General features: G+C 39.9%; 1 protein-coding gene across 1 annotated transcript in view; it reads left to right on the plus strand.

Moving 5' to 3' along the window:
• Nucleotides 1-17,236, plus strand: part of LOC136426570 (PAS domain-containing serine/threonine-protein kinase-like) — a 28,098-nt gene that overhangs the window by 4,374 nt on the left and 6,488 nt on the right. Inside the window, exons 6-16 of the mRNA XM_066415233.1 lie at nt 562-629; nt 2,133-2,303; nt 5,706-5,846; nt 7,215-7,349; nt 8,180-8,291; nt 9,144-9,301; nt 10,031-11,505; nt 12,444-12,511; nt 12,963-13,144; nt 15,974-16,108; nt 16,973-17,098. Coding sequence (XP_066271330.1) covers nt 562-629; nt 2,133-2,303; nt 5,706-5,846; nt 7,215-7,349; nt 8,180-8,291; nt 9,144-9,301; nt 10,031-11,505; nt 12,444-12,511; nt 12,963-13,144; nt 15,974-16,108; nt 16,973-17,098 — 2,771 coding nt within the window. The remainder of the gene's footprint in view (nt 1-561; nt 630-2,132; nt 2,304-5,705; nt 5,847-7,214; nt 7,350-8,179; nt 8,292-9,143; nt 9,302-10,030; nt 11,506-12,443; nt 12,512-12,962; nt 13,145-15,973; nt 16,109-16,972; nt 17,099-17,236) is intronic.

The following is a 17,236-nucleotide window of genomic DNA, read 5'->3' on the forward strand; positions in this document are numbered from 1 at the left end:
TGTCAGCCAACTGTGTTAGCCCACTGTGTTAGTGTTGTAAAATAGTACCTTCAGCACTAAGGACAGGCATCACTTGAAGCCATTCACAGCAAATAAACTGATAGCATTTTCAAAAAGATTTTATTTTTCAAGAATTGGAGCTCACAAGTTACCAGAGAGACTGTGACCCCACTGCCTTCAAAGATACACTACATACAAGTATTATTCTATATTGACATTATTATTGCCATTATTATAATGGCTGAAAGAGCTATTGTCAGCCTACTGTTTTAGTGTTGTAAAATAGTTACTTCAGCACCAAGGACAGGCATCACCAGAAGCCATTCACAGCAAACTGACATCATTTGCGTCAAAAAGAAAATTCTTGACCTTTTTGGCACAAGTTTCTTTCTTTCTTTTTAGTCAGTCAGTACAAAGTGATTGTAAAGAGGAACAATCAATGATAAAAAGTTTTCAGCTGATTTCGCTCACATTGTCGGTTGCAGTAGTCTTCAGCTGAATTTGCTCATATTGTTCAGCACCAAGGACAGTGTAGTTATTGTGGTACTTTTGTGTTTTCAGGGAGAATCCCCAACACCATACACAACCCCAACAAAGCCATAGTAACAGTGGATGCTGTTACAACACAGGTGAGAGACCATTACTTCAGTGCACTGCTGCAGTCTGCATCCTTTCTATAGTGCTTGATATGTATGATAAAATGATACTTGTATTGTGCATGTAAAATAGTTTTTATAATCAGGTCAAACCTTACTATAGAGTTGTAAAAGTTACTCTTATTGTGAAAGTTGTAAAAGTTACTCTTATGTACAATGTACATATATTGAATATCTTTATTTTGTATATGAAATACCACATCACGTGTGTTTGTTAGACAATTATGACGCATTATCTTTCGAGTACAACTGTTCATATTTTTCTACTTTTGAAATTAGAATAGACAAGAATACATGTCCAAAGATATAACAGAACTGACTACGTATACACCACCAAAAATCTTTTTTCTTATTTTTCCTGTTTTCTTATGTTGAGAAAGATTTTCTTATACAAAGAAAAACAAGAAAATTCAAGAAACCTTCTGCGAAAGTCTTTGTATGTCAATTCTTACACAAAGAATTTTTTTTTCTGATGTTAAGAAAATATTTCTAGTATGATGTTCTCCAAAACAAGATATCTCCAATATAAGATTTGTTTTTGTTTGGTTAAATGTGGTATTCTTGCAGATTCTTTCCTTTAGATATTTCTTATTGCAAATTTGATTCTACTAGAATAGGCCAAAGTTCACCATTACAGTCATGCGCAGAGGGTCCATTTTAATGCCAGACAGAAACCGCATGTATATGCTATTTAAAAGTAGCTGTAGGAGGCCTCTTTGTTGGAAATGTTGGTGTTTTTGAGCTGGAATTGACAGGTAAGGGTTGTGGCTATTTCATTTAGTTAGAAAAACAGGGTTTTAGCCGTGTTTGAAGTGTCCGGTACACTTTGAAATAGGTGTAGTTTGGATGTGATCAGGTCTTGTGAAGGGGGGTCAAAGGTCATCTCGTCATGTTTTGATAGAATTTCACCACTTTGCGCCGGTGGAAAATCGGCGAAACTCAGTAGATTGACACTTTAGAGGTCAGACTACGCTGCCAATGTGAGTTTTCCATAACCTAAACTTCAGGTAGGTGACTTTTAACAGCCTTTTTCTTATATGTTCATCATTGAAGTCTATGGGCGAGTGAAATGCTGTTCTTTACCCAATAGTTTTCTTGAACTTTCTTGGTTTAAGAAAAAAATTCTTAGATGCAATTCTTATTTGTGCTTAAAACAGGGATTCTTGTTTGTGCTTAAAACAGGGATTCATACAGAATAATATTCTTGCTGACAGAAAAATTATCTTGTATAAGGAAAAACAAGAAAGATAAGAAAAACGATTTTTGGTAGTGTAAGAAAAATATTTTTATTCCATCCCAGATTCTTGTTGCAAACGACATGGCGTGTGAGCTGTTTGGCTACGGACAGGACCAGCTGGTCACAGACATAGAACAAATGTTCTACAAATGTAGACCAAATGTTCAAACAAATGTAGACCAAATGTTCACAGAAAGGTAGATTTGTGGTATGTGATATCCCTGTGCCATCCTTTCCAGATTCTTGTTGCAAATGACATGGCCTGTGAGCTGTTTGGCTACGGACAGGAACAGCTGGTCAGCATGCAGCTGTCCCGCCTGCTGTCCGGCCATCGCAGCTCGCACCTGGCGCTGACCGAGACCCATCTGGACCCCGCATCCGGAGAGCTGGTCAGCATCGCCGGCAAAGTGGTCAGTCTTACGATCATTGTTTTGTTTTTGTTGTTTTCTTACTACTTCTGCTATAATTTTTTTTCATAGAAATATACAGACACACATGGCACATCAGGGCTCCAGACTAACTTTTAGGCCTAGGAGCACTGTGCTCCTAACTCAAAAAAGTTAGGAGCACCAGCAAAAATCTAGGGGCACCACTACAAAAAGTTGGAAGAACAAGCAAAAGTCTTGGCTATACCAAATAATACTCCTATTAATCATTGTTATACGTTAACAACCGGGAATAAAGTATTTGAATAGATCATAAAAGATAAAAACCTACATTGATGGTGCAGAACAATTGGCAATTCAATTCATTCAATACCTTCCTACATACTGATACTAGTAGATGGATTTTTAGAAAAATTGGGCATAGGTTCCCCGGCTGGCCCTTATCCGGGGGCCACGGTGCCTCAAGTTCAACAAGTTGAAAAATACACAATGGTATTTTTTACTTGGAACAAGGCAGGTAATGATTCACATAACCTTGAATGATAAATAAATAGATGACTCTAGAACTTATCTATTGGGTTCATGACCAAAACAAATAAAGTCATATTCCATAATTTGAAACTTCACTGCTGGCATCAAGTTCAACATTTTTACAGGCATTTCTTTTCTTTTTACCCTCACCCTCTGTCTACAGATAATCCAAAATACTTGAATATCCTTAAAATTCTTGCTCAGAATAGTATCAAAAATGATCTGTTTGTGCCGACCCAGTCAAATCGGGAACTTCGAAACACGTAGTTCAAATTTCGCGCGTCAGGACCGCGCGGCGCCGTCATCCAATGACAGGCAGGCCGTATGGGGAAAGCTTTCTGATTTGCCGCTGTGCAGTATAGACAGCAGCAGAATGAAAGTAGCACCATAACAAGGGCAGGTAATGAGCTTTGAAATGATACCGGTGACAAAAGGAAAATTTGATATTTCTTTTAATAAAACTCCACTTGAATTGATTCATCAATTTTTGATCGTAAAAATCATCGCTTGAACAGGTATAAATATGACCGCAGGAAACAAGCCTTTCATTCTGCTGCGGTCTATTTTTCATAAACATCATGGCCGCCATTGAAAACAGCGAGCGTCCGGCGAGCGCTCACTTTCATCGACAAAGTTTTGGCGTTTGAAACATTTTACAAATCAAACAAATACACCACAAAGAGAGAGACTTATATCCTTTATTTCTATGGGTAACTTTGCCACTAGGAACGGATAGTTTTTGTACCGCGGGTGTGGGAACATGATAGAAAATTCACCGACGATATTCGCGGTAGCATTGGAATACCTATATTTTCGGCTTACCGCTTAGTTCTGCAGCCATTATCCTGGCGCAGGTCTTAATTTTGGATTGTCGCACCGTGCGACCGTGATTTTAAATCTAGTCGCATTCTCAAGAAACTGGTCGCATACATATTGTGTGCGAGTCGCACTCACGAGCGCTGCACATACACAATAATAGTGGCATCGAGGTGGCACAGTGGCAGGATGTTTGGCCCAAGAACCCACAGGTACCGGGTTCGAATCCAGGGTTCCCTGATTTGTCCCGTTGACGTGGTGCCCTTGGGAAAGGCACTTTACACGACTTTACTCACTTCACTCAGGTGTAAATGAGTACCTAGCTTCGGTTAGGGACGTCCCTCGTATAGGACGTTAAATGGAAGTCCTGTGTTCGAGGAAAGGCATACCTCACACGTAGAGCTGTGTACCGGTACACAGTACCGATACAGTATCGGTATTATCAATCAGGTACAGGTCCAAAAATACTGGAAGTTGTAATATCGGTACTGTACCGATACTGGCCAAAATCAAACATATACTTACACTGTTACACTGTTTATACATGCATATATACTTCTTGGAACAGACCACAACATTGCTAGTGCCTACCTCAAGAATAGTAACATTTAAAACAGGGAGTGGGGTATAATTCCATTCACAAAGCAACACTTGCGTCCCCACAAGTGCCCATTCATGCCCATTCATCACGTTCCAGCCCCACTGTGTTTCTCGGGAATTCCCGGAACAGTTCAAGTTACTTAGTAGGGTAAACATCTCTTTGTACTGTAAATAATGTTCCAATATCAGAATTGTATAAGTGCACAATGCACTTCAATATAGTAGATTACTTTGTAGACATGCATAGACAACAGTGAGTCATAATCTAGACATTGTAATTGTCACAAAAAGTTTTAAAGCAGTGTGCAAAAACACACTGCTCCCCCTGCAAACAGTATACCCAACTCCCTGGCAACAGTAACATATGTTGGCAGTGAGCTAAATCGTTGACCACGCCTCCCAGACCTCCCCAGACTCCAACAAGCCCAGTTCTCCCTGGCAACACCCAAAATAAACACACGTGGCCCATGCTCTGAGACGGTGGCCACGCCTCCCCAGACACACCGGCGCCGGGTTCTGTGGCTGACTCTGAGAAACTAATCAGTGCTTTTGTTTCACAAAAGGCAACATTGAAGCACAAACGGCTTGGGATTTCTCACCCATACTAAGAAAATTATGCACTACATCTCCCACAATGTATATTTTTTCCCTTCTGTATTATCAGACAATTTACTTGTTTAACACTTGTGCTATAAGTGAGGTTTCTTTTGATGTTGGGGGTTGGTGACTTTGTCAGAACTGAAAGTGAAACTGATACCGCCTACTTGGCTACTATCATGCGCGGCCCATAAATGTAACAAGTTGCCGCCAGTCACTTAGCGATATGATTGGTTGAAATCAGTTACCGGCCTGATGCAATCATTTTTCTGTGGTCTGATTGGTCTATTAGTAGGTTAGCTGCATTCTACTGTATTCATTACCTGTCAGTTTTGTTTTCATGCTAGCCTGATCAGACTGGTAATTTGACATGCCGCGTTCCAAAGTTTGGGAACATATGACAAAGAGCATGGGGGAAACTGTCGGAAACACAGCAAAATGTAAACATTGCAATGCCGTGGTTAAATGTAGTGGAGGCACTACAAACTTGTCTTAGCACTTGTGCCGTTCAAACATGCTTCTTTCATTGTTTAAGATCGACCATAATTTAAACTAGTAGTTCAGGTACAGGTTTAGGTCCGGACCTGTACCTGAACCCGTGTACCGGTACCTGTACCTGTACCTAAAATTTTTTTAGGTACACAGCTCTACTCACACGTTAAAGAACCCACCGCACTTATCGAAAAGAGGAGGGGTCCTTCCCGGTGCGAGTGGTTCCAAAACCTACATTCATATATGACTGCACATGGGTTCGCTCTTAGTAATAGCCTCCGGCTAGTTGGGCAACCCTGGCATGTACATGCTGAACCATTAATAAATAAATAAATATTCCTATTACAGATAATAAGAAAATGCTGTATTTTGGTGTCATAAACACTTTAGGTGGATGCAGTGGACTCCACTGGACTTAGGATCCCCATCTCTCTGTGGATGAAAAGACTACAGTGGAAGGACCAGCCTCGATGTGTGGTCGTCATGGAACCAGTAGAACGCAGAGTGGCACATGTACAGTTCGACAGTCAGGTCAGTTGATATCAACTGCAAGTTATCACACAGACCCCTTTTCCATGATGGCGATAGCTGAGAGACCTTTCAACGTAGCCTGGAGTCCAGCCTTGTCACATGTAGCTTTGATCCGCTCCAATGTCGTGTTGTATTCAAAGAGCACCATTTTGCACTCTAATTCGTGTGACCCTTGATTTTCCAATTGGAATATGATGCACGATGCAAAAGTATGATTGAAAGACAACAAAATATAAGAAATGTTAAAAAAATTTTGTTCTTTGTCTATGAAATTCATCATGATTGTACAGTTTGACAGTCAATTGAGAAGATATGAACTGCAACAAATCACTAGACAGGGATAGCTGAGGGACCTTTCAACGTAGCCTGGAGTCCAGCCTTGTTAGCTTTGGTCCACTATAGTCTACTAAGTTCAATGTAGTGTTGTATTCAGAGAGCACCATTTTGCACAATAATTTGTGTGACCTTTGACTTTTTGATTGGAATATGATGCATGATGCAAAAGTATGGTTTAAAAGACAACCAAATATTTGAATTTTTATGTAAAAAAAGTTTGTTCTTTGTCTATGAAATACAATTTGACGGTTGAGTGGATATCAACTACAAATGATCAGTTGGACCCTTTTCCACTAGAGGGTGATTGCTGATTTGCATTGTGCATCATTTACCAATTGGAATACCAGGTATATGATGCACAATGCTAAAGTATGATAAAAAGACAACAAAATGTAGGAAATGTTGTAAAAATTTGGTTCTTTGCCCATGAAATTCATCCTGTACAGTTTGACAGTCAGTTGAGTGTTTATCAGCTACAAGTGATCACTCAGACTCCCCCACTAGACGGCAATAGCTGAGAGACCTTTCAACATAGCCTAGAGTCCAGCCTTCTTAGCTTTGGTCCACTAATGTCGTGTTGCATTCATTAGAGCACCATTTTGCAATTGGAATATGATGCATAATGCAAAAGTATGGGTTTAAAGACATTACAAAACATACAAAATGTAAAAAGATTTGATCTTTGCCTATGAAATTTGTCATGTACAGTTTTACAGTCAGTTGAGAGGTTATCAACTACAAGACTTAGTGATCACTCAGACCCCATTTCCACTAGACGAGGATTGCTGAGCTGGAAATTGGATTTGCGGGACGCTTGATTTTTGTATTGGAATATAATGCACAATACTGTATACAAAAGTATGATTAAAAGACAACAAAACAAACAAAAAATGTAAAAGCAGTTGTTTGCATATGAAATTCTTCAAGCAATCTGTCAAATATTTGTTGCTCCTCATGATCATGTCTTTTGACATAATTGTGCATCAATAAAAATACTGATTCATGTGTTCTTAATTTTTTTGTTCCCATCAGGGTTTACTAGTAGACTGTGATGAGGAGTTTTGCAGTCTTCTGGGTTACGAAGAACCCAAGAATCTACAAGGGTGTCAGGTTTTAAACCTGTTACCAGGCATTACTATACCCACTCCTAGTACACTCAAGACCAAGGTAATGTCTTACTGAAGTACCTGACAGTGTATGATGTAATAATACCTGCTTTAAGTGGATGTGGATGATTGATATCACTCCTTTGCAAATAAACGTGTTGTTCCATAGCACTAATGGGCTCATACTTTGTTCGTGGTGTTGTAGGCTGATATGGCCACACCGATTTTATCTCTTGATTCTCGGATTTTTTCAGAAAAAAAATGGAGCGACAGGGCTAAAGAAAATAAAGATAAATTTTTTTTGCAAATAGTCTGGGGTGAAGATAAGGGTTTATGTAACAAATTAAACAAGAGGATTATTCAACTTTCAGCTTTATTTGTATGGCTCATTTTTTGCAATGCACCCCTTTCATTGATCCAGTACAATTATAATAATTTCAGTAACAAAATTACCTTTTGCCATGTAATATATGGATTGATATTGAGAAATAGTTTTAATAAATGAAAAATTATAACTAAATATAATAAAATGTGACCACACTTTATAGGTATATGTAGGCCTTTATAATCTATTTTGGTGGCTATTGAGTTTTACAATTGAACAAAAAGTAAAATCGTGAGTAAAAATTTGTGAATGGGAAAAGTGACCCAATTTTTTGATTTAAAAAAAAAATGGGAAAAACAGGGGAGATGAGAAGCAAAAAAAAATTGGTGTGGCCTAAGCACTGTACTTTGTGTACAGAAATAGGATATAAAATTTTTAGGCATGCCCTTTTTTTAACTTTTATTTGGGCAATAAAAGCGAAGTAAAGGGGTAGAATTCCTAACAAATAGAACTACATTGTAGTCTGTCAGATTCTTGCTCCTGCTTATGTACAATTTTATTTTCAGGATGTTCGTAAGCAGAGAATCACAGGCACCACAAAAGATGGGAACAGTTTTCCTCTCAGTGTTTTCATAGAGAAAGGTGACTCAACTGGTCATACAAACAACACCGACTCAAGTGAGTTCATTTGCACTGCATGACTCTGTAACAAGTTTGTTAGACAAATGGATAAAATCCATTTCTGTAAAAACATGTATTTCAGAAAGTCCTTGCATTTGCATTGATGTCCTTGTTCAAGTTGTTGTCAAATGTTTTACATGCGTAGACAAATATGTATGGTTTCCAATGTAGATTTGTCCCTTATTGTAGTACATTGTGCTGTTTAAAAAATTGTTTCACCTTCAGTGCTTTAAGCTTGCTATTTGGCAACAAAGCTATGCTGGTCACCCAGATACTTAGAGTCCTAAAGCTGGCGTCACAATTCATGCGAGCCTCGGCCGACTTTGTAGATCGCCTGAAGCTCGCCGAATTTCAAAATTGCCCGAGTGTCGACTGTATTTTCCAATGAAAATCTCGGGCAACGTCCGTCGAACACTAAAAACTAAAAATCCCCCATGAGATGGTACCATCTCTTGAACATGGACAAAGTCAGTATCGACTAACCTGGTAAAAGGCCAATATTTGGATCAACTTTTATTTCTAAAAATTGCCCGAAGCCCGCGTAATCGACAGGACGTCGGCCGTACTTTGGCCGAAAATGCACATTTGAAGCTCGCCAACACGTAGGCCGAGCTGAATTTCTTATTTGTGACGGGGGCTTAAAGGTGAAGTTGACACTTTTGTAATGACAGTTCTCACCATTGAATAACAAAGTCCTTTATTCACAACCAGATATTTTCAACAGATCAATGTTTCGGTGACCGTCTGTTGCCTTCCTTGGCGCAAAAATGACTGGTTCTACATGTACTTCACACTGCAGCTAGGTGTTACTAGGTATCTTATTATTCATGGCATTCTCACCACTTGCAGATGATGGGGAGAGCTCTCCAGTATACAGTGGTACAGTCTGGGTGTTCACCAACATCAGTGGGATGATCACCCTACAGGAGGACGGCACCATCTACTCTGTTAACCACTACTTTGCCCTGGCTCTGTTTGGGTACCCACAGGCAGACCTGGTCGGAAAGGTTAGTGACAACTTGGCTGGATACAGCTTTAAAGAATGCTTGCAGCTAGATGTTTAAAGGTTTAAGGTGTTACAGGTCGTTTGGTGTAGTATAACCAACTGCTGCTGCTGCACCGCAAACCTGTGAAGCTGGTGTGTTATGCCAAAGGGTGGTTGTAACGGCTAAACAGATACAGATACAGATAGATGCAACTAGCTCCTTGGCCACACATTCACTTCTACTGGCCAGGACTGGAAATACTGGGAAATACTGGGTGCATACTGTAAATGCAGAAATGTTCGTGGTGGTTTTATGTGTAATGCTGCAACTGTTACAGTAGCATGTGACTATATCGCTGCCACAAACTTAAAACCACCGCGAACACTCCATTTTCGCCTCAGCGAGCACTTTTGTGCACAAAAAATTGGAGCTGCATGTGCACCTGATTTTTGACTGTGGGTGCACCAACGCAGCAAGAAGAACGCAATCTATAGTTACCACCTGTCCACCTATCAGATTTTGATAGGTCTTCTTTGACAGTTTTGACTGTATTTTATTGCATATGTATCTCTAGTCAGTATTAGCACAAAAAGTTATGAGCCTTCAAGTTTGCCATGTTATATGTACAATGTACATATGTACGGCAATGTGTACATTATATTTGGCTACTTTGATGAGTAAACACAATACAGAATGCCATGTATAACATTAATGATGGCATTGACTATTAAGCTGTTTTGTTTTTTCCAGCCTGTCACAAACCTCATACCAGACTTTGAACGACACGTAGACCTGATTGACACCAGCTCTATGCCTCTCCCACCGTTTGACGAAAGCAGTGAGGATGAGCTGTCCATGCCTGATATGATATCTACAGAAAAGACCGACACCCAGAAAACAGCAGACTTACAGAATGACTCAGAAAACCAAAGACCAAAGCCCGATGGACCCACAGTTGAAAAGGCAGCATCTTTTATCACAGAACACTCTAAGACGGATTTGAATCCACAGAAGGAAGAGAGTCTGTTTGAGTGTTTAGAACAACTCCAGAGTAATGATGATAGCAATACAGACAAGGCTGAGAGAACAGAGGGTGATGATAGTGTAGGCACCACTCCTGACAGTGTTGAAAGCATTGTTATGTCAGAGGGAGTAAAAACTGATGTTTCTGTTACTGACACTGAAAAGAGCAGACAAAGCTGTTCAATTGAGACTCCCAGTCACAGCACACAATCCAAAAGCAGCAAGGTTGCTGTTCAAAAGGCAGATAACAGTTCAGAAGTGCAGAGAGTAGACAGCACATCTGTTCATGAGGCAGACAGCAGTTGTAGCACACAGACAGCAGACAACAGTGCAGCTGACCAGGTTGCAAACAAGCTGAGTTCAATAGCAATAGACAGCAATACAGCTTTTCAGAAGACAGACAGCAGCTGTACACAGACAGTGGATAGCAGTGCAGCTGACAAAGTTGCAGACAAGCTTAGTTCAATCACAATAGACAGCAATACAGCTATGCCAGAGACAGACAGCAGCTGTACACAGGCAGTGGACAGCCTTGCAGCTGACCAGGTCGCAGACAAGCTTAGTTCAATCACAATAGACAGCAATACAGCTGTGCAGCAGGCAGACAGTACAAAGATAGCAACCATAGAAAACACTTCTTCACAGAAAAAGGCTAGTAACGACAGTAAAAGGATAGACAATGCTAACAGCACTGAAAACAGTGCAGAAGGTAGCAATCTTATCAAAGAAGTAAAAGATAGTAGTGCAGCTGTTCAAGGAACTAACAGCAAACCTAGCTCACCGATAACAGAGACCACCAACAAGGCAAAGGACATCACCACGGATCGAATGGAAAGCAACCTGCTCACACAAGAGGCTGAGAATACTGTCTGTACTGACAGCAAACAGGCATCAACTAGTCATCAAAGAGGCAACAGCAGTCCTAGTGTACGGACAACCAAGAGCTCAGCCAATCAGAGAACAGAGAGCCCAGCCAATCAGAGAACAGAGAGCCCAGCCAATCAGAAAACAGAGAGCCCAGCCAATCAAAAAACAAAGAGCTCAGCCAATCAGAGAACAGAGAGCCCAGCCAATCAGAGAACAGAGGAGCTCAACTTGCAGTCCCCCGATGGCCTGGAGGATGTGGTCGCCTTGAAGGCGGTGAGAAGCAGCACACCAAACCACCTTGAACCTGGAAATGCTGCAACTCATCAGTGGATCAGGTAAAGGATTTCTGGATGTTGTGTCAAGATCAAACCTAGAGTCTGATGACAATGGTCTTTTTTTTAGTTGGAAACAATTGTTCAATGCTCTGCGAGGAAAAGCCAAATGATATAGTGGTTGAAATCGTTTTTTCCAGTGTTCTGCAATATTGCAGAATGTCAAAATACTTTTTTAAATACAGTCAGCCTCAAACTTGTCTGCGCGTCTCAGATTTCAGTTTATTTACAGCGTCGTTAGTTTGCAAAATCAAGATTACCATTGAATCCCGAGCCTAGAGCTGTGTACCGGTACACAGTACCGATACAGTACCGGGTACAATCAATTAGGTACAGGTCCAAAATACCTGACCCTGCTGTATCAGTACTGGACCTGACTCAGGGGATGGGCCCACTTTGACAGATAAAATTACTATGAAATTACCATGGCAGTGCTCTAAAGCCACTCTAAAGCACAGAAAACTCATTTGCATGGCTGGAGTCAAATTTTCATCTGTGTTTTCATAAAAATAATACCTAGCACAATCAAATATTATGTTTTTACCACTTCAAACATGCTTTTGTCCTTATTGAAAATCTAGCATTTTCCGAACAAGTAGTTTAGGTACAGGTTCAGGTCCGGACCTGTACCTAAACCTGTGTACCTGCACCTGTAACTGTACCTAAAATTTGTTTAGGTACACAGCTCTACCCGAGCCTGATTTTCTCATTCTGCAAAATTGCAGATTGTTTAATTTTTCTTCTGCGACCTTGAAAATCTTTCTGCAAATTGCAGACTGCAAGCGGTTACTTCCAACACTGAGATAGTTAGCATATCAGGTCAAATTAATTAACATACAGGCGAACCATAACATATCAGCATTGAAATTGTGGAAACGGTCTTTACATTTTTCACCTACAATATTTGATAAACAAATTGAATATAAAACTGTGCCCTACAGCTCAAGTCTGGACATGCAGGAGGGCAGCTATGTTGGTTACTGCAGACACAAGAGTGGTGCCAAGCTTGGTGAGGAACATTCAAATAACCTCCCTAACATGGCTTTATAATGAACACAGGGAATATAACAGTCTAGGTGCTGTCCTAGTTATTAGTTTTCTGCTGCTGCCATACTCCCCACTTACCAACTAACAAAATAGCTCTCTAGCCACAGAAAACTGACAAGGACAGAACCTGGGCTACAAATTTGAGGTACTATCAAGATTTCATTAACAAGGCAGTTATTTTCTTCCCTGTTTAAACAGTGCTGGATCGTTGTTGTTATTAAATTCATTTGTCAACTATAAGAGTAGAGGTTCAAAGCTTGGTATATGGTCTCTGGGTTAACATTTCGAAAAGGTGATAGTCACCTGTTATGTCAATCCTTCCACAAATACAAATGTATGGTAGATATATCTCAAAATAGTCATGTATTAGTTGAATGAATACTTAGATAATACATCTGCCATTTTTCCTGCAGGTATTTTGTTCCAGATGAAACGTGTTGTGTTGGACAGTGGGAAGGAGCTGTGGTGCATGTGGGTGTCACGGGACCCCGGGGACGAGATCCCGGGCTCACAGTCTCATTCCCGGGCCAACTTCACCCTGGGCTCCAACCTGACCAGCAGTCTGGAGGCCTCCGCCATCAGTCTGGACAACAAGGTACTTTTTTTTTAGATTTTGTATTGGCTATGTAGAATAAACATAGAGTAAGCCATCCAAATTAGAAGCTTAACCAAACAAGATGCATATAAAACATAACAGTTACTACAGTCAAACTTGCATCCAACAACCAGTCAAGGGACCAAGGAAATATGCGCCAAAAATAATTACTCAAGCAACTGGATAAGATTTTGAAACAGTCAGACGTTTCAGACAGTATCCACTGTCTTTCGTCAGTGACTGACGATAGGACTGAGAACACCTGGTCCAGCTTTATACCAAAACTCTGAATGGATATGTTAATGAGGTAAAGACAATTTAGGATGTCTTGAAGTAGTCTTCAAAAAGAAGATTAATTGAAGACAAAGTTATGCCAATAGTTCAATTAGCTACAGTAACTGTTGTTCTAAATGTTGCTTGTCCGGGGGTGGGGGGTGGTGGGCAGTGCATTATCCCAGGTGCCTGAAAGTTGAACGCGTAGACCGCCTTTCCTGTTGAGGGCGGGGTTGTACATCCTCTCATATATTGCTTCTCTAATTCGCCGTTCGAACCAGCGTTCTTCACAATCTAGGATGTCCGTGGATTCGAAATTGAATGAGTGTCCCTGGTTGTGTTTTAGATGGTGGTAAATGGCAGAGGAGTAGCGGTTAGCGCTCTTTCTGCAATGTTCCTTGTACCTTTCTTTTAGTGGTCGACTTGTCTCCCCAATGTACATGTTATTGCAGTTCGGTTCCTCACATTTCAGTTTGTAGATGACATTGGCTTTGATGCCTTTTTCAGGCCTGTCTTTTGGATGGACTTAAGTTTCTGCCTGAGAGTTGAGTGAGGTTTGAAGTTAGTGGCAATGTTGAAGTTTTGGAAAATACGTCTGAGTTTTTCCGATACTCCTTGGACGTAGGGAATGGTAATGTTGACCTTGTTTCTGTTGGTCAATGGTCTGCACTTGAGTGTTTTCTTAGACTGGTCAGAAGGTTTGAGGGCCTTGTTGAAGGTCCAATTTTGGTAGCCACACTTGGCTAGAGCCACACGGAGATGTCTTTGTTCTTCTGTTTTTGCTTCGTCTGAGGTAATGACATTGTCTGCTCGATGGAAGAGAGTTTTAATCACTGCTAGTTTGTGTTCCAAAGAACTGTGGGATGTGGGACAACCACCCCCCACCCCCGGACAAGCAACATTTAGAACAACAGTAGCTAATTGAACTATTGGCATAACTTTGTCTTGAATTAATCTTCTTTTTGAAGACTACTTCAAGACATCCTAAATTGTCTTTACCTCATTAACATATCCATTCAGAGTTTTGGTATAAAGCTGGTGTTCTCAGTCCTATCGTTAGTCACTGACGAAAGACAGTGAATACTGTCTGAAACGTCTGACTGTTTCAAAATCTTATCCAGTTGCTTGAGTAATTATTTTTGGCGTATCTTATTACCTGGATGTCTAACCTTCATCAACGTACCAAGGAAATATGGTTGTTGACTGGAGTTGGCTGTTGGATAAAACTCGGGTCGGTTTGCTGATTTTGTGGGCATAAATGAGGCTGTATAAATACTTCGCACGTATATCACTTATCTGCATATAAAATTACAAGACAAGTGAATAAATACAGTATATACAAGAAAAAACGAACTAAACTGTTGTTGTCTACAAGACTACAATGCACTGTCGATTACATTGCCAATAAACGTTAACATAACAAAAGATTTTTCGGGTACATGTACAAAGCCTTTGTTGTACTTACAATGATGTTTACATTGAGATTCGTGTCTCCATTGTTCTACTTTTGTTGCTACATTTAAATTCACTTTGTTGTACATTTGTTGCTACATAAACACAAGCTTGCCGTCGACTGTAGAATCTTTTCTTGAAATGCTCGCTGGACTGATTGCCGCTGTCAATCATTTTGTTGTTGAATGGAGAGTAAAATCTACACATTATGACCCCTGAGGCCCATGAGGAAGTGGTTGCTGGTTGAAGCCTGCAGTTGGTTGCTTGAAAGAGTTCACTTACTACTGTAATTCTTGATTTGTTAACTGTAACTTAATTTTAGCTGATTTAACTGTCACTAGTCAATAGCTAAAATTTCATCATCGCTAATATTTGATCACTAATATATAAGCCAGTAATGTTTGTTCCGAACGTTAAAATTAAGTGCAGTGACCTACTCCATTTTCCCCCAACCGCTATATTTTCCTGCCGCTATATTAAAGTGATTTACAGTATGTAAAATCGGACGGGACTGTCTGAATGTGGTTGTTGACAAGAGTTGGTTGTAGGATAGAGTTGGTTGGATGGACAAGTTTGACTGTATAAAGTAAACCATGAGTCAAACAAAAGATACTGTAAATGCAGAAAGGTTTGCGGTGATTTTATGTTTGCGGTGACCGTTTCACCACAAACTTAAACCACCGCCAACATTTTTGTCCAATACTGTAGCAGTTGTATATGTGACTACTAGTATAGCACTGTCGCGAAATTAAAACCACTGCAAACACTCCATTTTCCTCTTAGCTCAAAATAAAAACCAGGCAAACTTAAATGCATTTAACAGTAATGTAATTTAGTTTTAAATTACTTCTTCATCTTCCTTCTCCTTGTAGTCATAAGACATTAATTTTTTTCAAGAAAATGAACATATTTGAGAAAGGATTGAAACTTTACTCTTCTAGATTTTCTAAGACTAAGTTTTGGCCAATAAAGTTATACAGTTACAGATTACAGGGCTCCCACAGATAAGGTTACAAAAGATTAATATCAAAAGCATTAATTTTATATCTGAAATTTGCTGTTTTTCACGGAACCATGTTTGTACAAATTTTCCCAAAAATCAAGGTGCTTCCTGCGGATGTGGAAGAGGAAAATGCCGCGGCGGGACACTACGATCAGCGCTACAGAACACACCAGTGTATCGGCAAGGGAGCCTTTGGGTTTGTGAAGGTAGCAGAGAGAAGGAAAGATGGCGAACAGGTATACATTACACTACTGCTGAACACTTTTCAGAATTCACCATAATTTTATCAAAGAAAATACACTAAAAACTACATCTGAAAATAATTTTATCAGGTTGGTAGAATGTATATGTAGGATGTTGGAGATTCTTTTCACACAACCAGTAAATCTCACCTGCTGACGTTTCGGTGTCTGTCAGACACCTACCTCATAGCCTCTGACTGGAGTACTGCTTCTCATCGCTATAACTAAGTACTAGCCGAAGTAGGTGGCGCTTTTGCAGTGAGAACACCATCCCAAACGTGGCTAAGCTTGTATCCCCCCCTCGTGCCAGTTCTAAAAACTACTAATAACAGCTTATTTTTGGTAATAATATGCATTAGACTCCACTCACTTTTTGGAGTCACCATGATTTAATACAAATACTGAAAACTATAATTATATCTTATTCTAAGTTGATGAAAAGTGAAACATGTAAGAAAGCTACCATGCGCAAGATAACAGTTACAATCAACTGGATAGATGTTGGAAATGGTCAGACATTTCAAGCAGCATTCACTACCTTTCGTCATGAAGTTGAGTGACTCGACAAGATGTCTCAAACTAACGTTCTTTTTTTTATTTTGAGCCCAAAGTTAAAGGGATTTTGAACCAACTGTTTAGCTCAGATTAATTCAATGAACAGTTGAGCTACTCTTCCACTGGTTGTGACAGAGAAGACAGAATCTGCTTTGTACAGTTATACAGGTTCATTATACCGAGGAAATAGCAGTTGTAGCAAGTTATAATAAGTACTGTCTGTTTCTCAGCATACAAAATTATGAAATCACTATTGAATTGTTTGATGTAACTAAGACATTATTTCTTTTGGTTATGTTTTAGGTTGTTGTGAAGTTCATCCGTAAGGCCAAGGTCCTGGCTGAAAGCTGGGTGGAAGACTCCAGTATGGGGCGAATACCTCTGGAGATATCCCTGCTAGCCAAGTTGGACCACCCCAACATTGTCACGGTACACACAATAACTCATACAACTCAGCCATAAATGATATGGTGTCTGCGATTAGCCCTAGCCTGACTTGTTTATTTTTGTATTTTATGGAGTTTTGCAAAGTTGCAAGTATCTGATACCATCTTAGAAAAGAACAAG

The sequence above is a fragment of the Branchiostoma lanceolatum genome, chromosome 2, assembly GCF_035083965.1.
Source record: "Branchiostoma lanceolatum isolate klBraLanc5 chromosome 2, klBraLanc5.hap2, whole genome shotgun sequence".
NCBI classification, from domain to species: Eukaryota; Metazoa; Chordata; class Leptocardii; order Amphioxiformes; family Branchiostomatidae; genus Branchiostoma; species Branchiostoma lanceolatum.